This window comes from Neltuma alba, unplaced genomic scaffold (assembly GCF_004799145.2).
Source record: "Neltuma alba isolate B1F8T4 unplaced genomic scaffold, ASM479914v2 tig00011705_pilon, whole genome shotgun sequence".
NCBI classification, from domain to species: domain Eukaryota; kingdom Viridiplantae; phylum Streptophyta; class Magnoliopsida; order Fabales; family Fabaceae; genus Neltuma; species Neltuma alba.
This window is the reverse complement of record NW_021636342.1, coordinates 524,709-532,055: the sequence shown is the minus strand read 5'-3', so window position 1 is coordinate 532,055 and position 7,347 is coordinate 524,709. Positions and strand designations below refer to the sequence as shown.

Below are 7,347 nucleotides of genomic sequence, written 5' to 3'. Positions count from 1 at the left end.
TTCAAATTAAATTATGTCTAATCATAACATCAAATTGCCGTTACCGTTTCTTAAAATGATAACCTGAACTCTCCACAATTATTATTATTATTTAATTTTTTATAGTACAAAAATATTTTTATTGTGAGACAGTAATGAATATAAAGGTTTTGTGAAGTATATAACTTATCGTCACAAAATTTGAAGCCTCAAATAGTACTTAAAAAATATATGAAGTTTTTTTAGATGAGATAAAATAATAAATTACTTATACCGCCGCCAGCCGCCATTTTAACACGTTTTATGTTTAACGACATGATTTAATTATTATATTTTGATAAAAAAAAGGAACTCTAGTCTTTAATAGATTGAGTGCTGTCATTTTATCACCAAAAAACTGCATGAAAGAAAAGTCAAACCAAACCAAAAACAAAGACGCGTTCTTCCATTCCATCATATACATACAGCCGTGAGATAAAAGAACTCGAACCAGAATCCATTTCATGATTTCATCTCAGAAGGAGCAAGTAGACACCACACCAATGGCTAAATCTCTCTGGGTTTCTCTGGTTCTGTTGGTGTTCTTGAATTCTCAGATTCCTTCTTCACAAGCTCAGCAAGAGTACGTCAACAACAAGCAACTAGACTGCGACAGTGGTGTCACCTACAATGCCACCTTAGGCAATCTCTGCAATGGCGTCTCTCGTTCCTGCAATTCTTATCTCACTTTCCGATCAATCTCTCCTCTCTACAACACTCCTTCCTCCATAGCTTTTCTCCTGAACTCCACACCCATTGCCATAGCCAAAGCCAACAACATCTCCGACGTTGCTCCCATCCCCGACAACACCATGGTCATCGTCCCCGTTAACTGCTCCTGCTCCGGCAGGTACTACCAGCACAACGCCTCCTACGTCTTGAAGCAACAAGGAGAAACATATTTCAGTGTTTCTAATAATACCTATCAGGCTCTCACTACTTGTCAAGCGATTGAAGCTCAGAACACTTATGATAAGCGGAATCTCCTTGCTGGGATGAATTTGAATGTGCCTCTTCGGTGTGCATGTCCCACGAGGAAGCAGGAAGATTCTGGGTTTAAGTATTTGCTCACCTATTTGGTCGCTCTAGGAGAATCGGTGGCTTCCATTGGTGGTCTGTTTGGGGTCGATGAACAGAGCGTTTTGGATGCCAACGAGCTTTCTTCGACTTCTATTATTTTCTATTTCACGCCAATCACGGTTCCTCTGAGAAAAGAGCCCGATCCAATCAAAGTGGCCTCTCCTCCTCCTCCGTCGCCGCCGCCGCCTCCTCCTACTACAGCGAGCTCTGCTGACTCTAGCTCTTCCAAGAAATGGGTCATCGTCGGAGTCACGGTCGGAGCTGTTCTTATTCTTCTCCTTGGCCTGTCGGGATTTCTCTTCTGCTACCGCCGCCGCCGCCGTCAGCGGAAATCTCAGCTGCCTTCTTTGGCTCCGACATCAACCGAAACCACCAAGAAGACCACAGACTCTGGTACAACGCAGTCATGGTCTATTTCTTCGGAAGGAATTCGCTACGCCATTGATTCGTTGACAGTTTACAAATTCGAGGATTTGCAGAAAGCGACGAGTTTCTTCAGCGAAGCTAACAAGATCAAAGGATCTGTGTACAGAGCAACTTTTAAAGGAGACGACGCTGCCGTTAAAATCTACAAAGGCGACGTGTCGAAAGAGATTAGCATTCTGAAGCGACTCAACCACACCAACATCACGAGGCTCTCCGGTTTCTGTGTCCACAAAGGAGACACTTATCTGGTTTATGAGTTCGCCGAGAATGGCTCACTCGACGATTGGCTTCATCCTAACGACAGAAGCAAAAACAAGTTTCAGAATTCATCTTCGACCCTAAATTGGAGACAGAGGGTTCAGATTGCTCACGATATAGCTGATGCATTGAATTACCTTCACAACTACACCAACCCTCCTCATATCCACAAGAATCTCCAGAGTCGGAATGTGCTTCTGGATGGGAATTTCAGAGCCAAAGTTTCAAACTTTGGATTAGCAAGAGAATTAGATGATGAAGAGGGTGGATTTCAAGTGACAAGGCATGTGATAGGCACACAAGGGTATATGGCACCAGAGTATATGGAGAACGGAGTGATAACTCCAAAAATGGACGTTTTTGCACTTGGGGTTGTGATTCTGGAGCTGATATCAGGGAAGGAAGCCATTGTTGGGGATGAGAAGCTTCTGTCCTCGTGTGCGAGGGAGGTGGTTGAAGGAGAGAATGTGAGGGAGAAGCTTCGAGGATTTGTGGATCCAAGTTTTGGGGATGAATACCCATTGGATTTGGTATACTCCATGGCACAAGTTGCTAAACGCTGTGTTGAACAAGACATTAATTCGAGACCAGGCATTTCTGAGGTGCTCACGACACTGTCCAAGATTCAGTCATCTACGCTTGATTGGGATCCTTCCGATGAACTTGACAGGTCAAGATCTGTTAGCCAAGTGTCTGAAGCCAGGTAGACAGACGTCAATGGCTACTGGAGACTGGAGACAGAGACACAATCAAATAAGTCTCTCTCTCCAAAATTCTCATACCCTTGAATCCATCTAGAGTGGCGCCTCATGCTCATGGGACATGAGAGCTTCCTTCTCATTTTTGGCTGCTCACTTTTGCAGCATTATTATCAATCTGTGATCACGGGTGATTATTGCTCCGCATAAAGAGTGTTGATTTGTTGATTCGGTTGGTTTGATGTCTTTGTTAATGGGCAACCTTGGAAACCTCTTGTCGCCACTGGGGGGCTAACTTTCTCTGTACACTTGAAATTTTCTGTTGGACTGAAATTTGTAGAAAATAATGTAATACCATTTATCATGAATTTGCAAAAACTTAGAGCATGTTTGAAGAGAAGTTGATCTCTATGGATTTGATTTGAGGCAAGGAAGTTTCAATTTATATCCCATTTTGAATCTGTTACCTCCATGCAATATGAGCTCATAAGGCTATTAATGATTAATTTCACTGGTCCGGGCTCGAACTTAAAAATGTTAGTTTTCTAATGAAAATATTAAGCATTTTATCCTATTTATTTTTTATATATGAATATTCCAATTAAAAACTATTGGAAACCACTTTTCTTTGCTGTGTATCATTAAAAAAAAAAAAAAACTTGCAAACCATTCTATCAGCTTTGTCGTCAATAGTATGGCCTTCAGCCTCCAGCCCGGTGCCAGGCACTAGGTTCGACATTTAGTTACACAATGAATTGTAATTCTTTATACTTCCACAATGGACGTCCTAATTCAGATACAAGAATCAACGAAATTAAGGCCAAGCAAATATTATTGAGGAAGTCAAAGAATTGAGCAGCAACACAGCTGAACAACAAAATACATTCTTTCAAGCATTAGTGGCACATATCCGTGGGATTGAGATTTGCATCACGGCCGAACTACGCCACAGCTATATCTGAGACAAAGGATTACACAATACAATAATACAGAAAACACAGCACAGATCATTGTGGCAATCCACTGCCCAGTAACTTGTATGAGTTGAATGTCATTTGCCTGCTGAACGCATGCATCAACTAGGGCACTTGCAGCTATACTCATGACCAATTAGGAATATTTGCTGTAGCTTCATTTACCATTTTTACCAAAGTCACCTGCAGAAAGTAATTGCAGAGTTGTAAATCTGATCCAACCCTTGAACTTCAAAAAAAGTTTGCGCTACAACTACTGATGATGCAGAGCCATGGAAATGAATGCTATATTCTAACTATAGGTTTGTACGTAGAATTTATTACAGGCGTTCTTTTCAGCTCAGATTCTAACCATGGGGACTAGCACGATCAGTCTACAACTATTTATGCCTTTTAATATTGAATTTGCTCAAAGGAAAACCAAACTTTTAATCATCTGGTGCAAGTTTTTGTGAAGATTCAAATCAAATAAACCAACCAAATTAAGACAGGTTCCAGACGTTTCCAAAAGAACATTACATTGAGGAAAATAGGTAAAACCAAGGACAACATGATCATTACATATCTTGTCAGTAGTAGAATACCAAGGGTGATGAAACATACCACACTTTCTGGAACACCAGCTGGAGGCAATGGAAGATTTTTTGGTGGAGCAACACGGTCATACGATCTTTTGTCGAACCTCCATTCTCCAATCTTTCCATAGGTAAGCTCACCCTGAATATTATGAAATCACATAATAAGAAACAAATGCAAGATGCTGAATATAAAAGGGAGGCAGATTTCCATCCCTTTGGTTTGTTGAAATATACATCCGTGCCCCTCATTTTCTTTTTCCCATTCCATTCTCCAATGGATATTAGAGTAAAAAATGCCCAGGAGATCAATCTAAATACAGTACCTTCATGGTGTAGTCACATCCGTATGTGTAGTGAATTATATATGTCTTCCCAATTTTTTTGTCCCATGGAGGCTGTCACACATAATAAAAAGACAAATAGTTGTAAATTTGGTTGTAGAAGATGTTCATATGATGAGAATAGCTAAAAGCTAGTATTTTAGACTAATCCTAACAATTGAAAAGAAAGGAAAAGAGACCAACCGCTTTCAAATTATAATAACAGGAAAACAGTCCACCCTAAGAAAAATGATGCAATGCATATCATTGGTTTCATATGGCTCAGCATGAGCATTGAAAAATGCAAAATTCATCACATATTGCATTCTATTTAAGGGGAGAGTATAGACTGGATGAATATATCATGTGACAACTAAGTTATTTGGTATCGTATGATATAATAGATGAAGAACATGTTTGGTTTCACATTGGACAGAAAGGTCCTCAGCAATCAAAGACAGCCAGTTATACAAGCTTTAACGAGCAAAACATGAAATTTTATGCTCAATATCAATATATACAAGACGAGGGTCTAATCAGTCCAAGATAGCAAAAGAAAAGAGAACCTGAATCATGAATTCCTTGTATAATATGTTGCCAACACCATGAAGAGCAGATGAAACAGCATAAGCATACCTATTATATTAGTAATACAAATGTAAGAATCCAGTTGTAGTAACTTGGTCAATGAAACGAAAATGGATTAGAGGGACTTACATTTCAAGCACCCAGCCAAATGCTTTATCTGTTTCAGGATCTTTCTTCATTGCAATGGAAACATTCATCCAAGTGGGAGCAATCTTCTTAAGGGATTCCTGACATTTTTTCAAACAAAATCAATCAATCAATACCCAAATTTTGAAAAATATACATCACTAACACCAAGGAATTGATATATACCTTCCCAACAATAACTGGTGAGTTTCCTATAGGGTCGATGTTGGTAACTGGTCCATTTTCCTCAGGGAAATACTTCCTCAATACTTTCTCATACTTCTTGGGTTCAATGTAGAAGAAAGGAAATGCTGCTCCAAGCCCGTCTCTGGATAAGTTGGGTATAGGCTTGACAATTATATGATCCGGCTCAGCCATCAATATGTAACTGAAGCATGATGTAGAGGGTATCAATAAAGTCAAAAATAAATAAAAAGATCGGTGATTTGTACATAGAAATTTGAAGCCCCATACTCTTCTTTGATATCTGCTTCCTTTAGCCATTGTACAAAGGCCCAAGGTCTGTTGAGGACTATATAACCCTGTATAAACGAATGCGAGCATCACAAGGTTTATTTTCATTCAGCCAATAATAATAGATAAAAAAAGAAGATTCATAAAGATAAGTTATGAAGAATCTTATTTGTTACTCCACAACAAAGATGGGCAAGACTCTTAAATTATATTCATGTGTATTCTGCTTTTCTGTGTGCACAGTTCCACTGACTCCAATCATCTTTTCTATGAAATTAATAATTCTTTAAATAAGATTCTTTGGTGCTCAGGGTAAAGCCTCCCAAGTTCAAATATCTTACAGTTTCCATAGCCAGAAAGGGTAAGTAATGATTACAATAATTTAACAATTCATGATCTGATTTGATGTAGAACAAAAACACTGATAAACACCAAGCCATAACACAATTTTTAATCCTGAATTCTCCATCACAAGCTCCAATTTTCAACTTGCAAAGATATCATAAACTAAAATAAGTAGCCTTATTATCTTCATCCCATACTGCTTCACAGTTACAGCAGAGAATATTCATATTCAGTCATTGCAGCCTTGCTGATATAAGCTAGATGTGTTAGCAAGGATACTTCTGTCTCCTGGTTAATAAAAGTATACTAATTAGTCAAATAGATTTGCCACCTTGAGTCTATGATGAGACTTGTGAAATGAATTGAACTTCCTTCTCTATTCTTCCTGTTTTCCATTCTTCTATATTTATTAGTTTCCATAACTTCCAAAATTAAACTCTCAAATCCCCAATTAAAAACGCTAAACCCCGAACCCCAACTTAAGAGGACATCATAAACTATTCTTATTAACACAACAATCATCGTTCCATATAGCACCAAAATCATGGCAGAGAATACCATCTAACGCGCACACACACAGAGACAGTAGAAAAGGACACAGTCCAATTTTGCCTTGATATTGTTATCTTCTGCCTTCTACAGCCGAAGAAGTAAAGTAATGATCACAAGGATTCAGCAATAAGCCACCGGATTGAACCAAAGCATTCATAAACGCTAAATCATAATTCTTAATCCCAAGTTCCCAATTTACAAAGACATGATAACTATCATCCATCCATACAGCATCACGATAACAGTTGAGAATGACACAGAAAGCTTATGTATGCTTCGTCAATGTCCTCTTGCCAAAATAGAACCTTCAAAAGAAGACCCAAAAGCACAGTCCACATAAAAGGGCGAAGAGGAGGAAGCATGAAGAATAATACCTGATCCATTCCAGCAGGCAAAGGCTGGGCAACAAAGGTGGGGATCTCATCCATGAGATTGTCAGGCTTCCCGGAGTGAAGAATCCTTGTGAACCCACCCATCTCCGAATTAGGGTGATTCTGGAACTTCTTGAACCAGTAATACATGATTCTGCACTGCCAAGAATTGTACACCGAATCGGAGGCCGTGACCGCTGTGTGGAAGAGCCTCTTGGACTTGCCATTGCCTCTTGATCTGTCAAGTGGCATCTTAATTATGGGATCCACAGAAATGGAGGACCTTGAAGGACCAGGAAATTCTTGTTTGAGAGAGGCATTGGCCGATATGAGAATATTGTAAGTGATCAGAGCTACCGAGAAGCTTATTAGAATTGCGAAGAACAAATTCCCACACCCCATCTTTCAGATCTCTCTCGCTCCACTGTCTCTATTTTTTGCACATAAATGCTTATATGAAGTTTAGAAAGGCCCAAGCTAAAAGGTCACAATTTTGGCTCTGAAGAACAACGCAGGCGGCTTAGTCGTCGTTGTCTGGT

At 39.4% G+C, this 7,347-nt stretch overlaps 2 protein-coding genes across 2 annotated transcripts; one reads left to right on the top strand and one right to left on the bottom strand.

Moving 5' to 3' along the window:
* The first annotated feature begins 401 nt into the window (after positions 1 to 401).
* LOC114717061 (protein LYK5-like) lies at positions 402 to 2,925 on the top strand. The gene has a single exon (XM_028902145.1). It carries the CDS (start codon positions 483 to 485, stop codon positions 2,487 to 2,489), a length of 2,007 nt encoding a protein of 668 aa, XP_028757978.1. The 5' UTR covers positions 402 to 482; the 3' UTR covers positions 2,490 to 2,925.
* Positions 2,926 to 3,218: 293 nt separating this feature from the next.
* LOC114717005 (hydroxyproline O-arabinosyltransferase 1-like) lies at positions 3,219 to 7,347 on the bottom strand. Its single transcript, XM_028902086.1, has 8 exons — positions 6,812 to 7,347; positions 5,541 to 5,608; positions 5,253 to 5,454; positions 5,070 to 5,167; positions 4,919 to 4,988; positions 4,356 to 4,427; positions 4,058 to 4,171; positions 3,219 to 3,637 (listed from the first exon to the last, which is right to left on the bottom strand). Exons 1-8 carry the CDS (start codon positions 7,208 to 7,210, stop codon positions 3,581 to 3,583), a joined length of 1,080 nt encoding a protein of 359 aa, XP_028757919.1. The 5' UTR covers positions 7,211 to 7,347; the 3' UTR covers positions 3,219 to 3,580.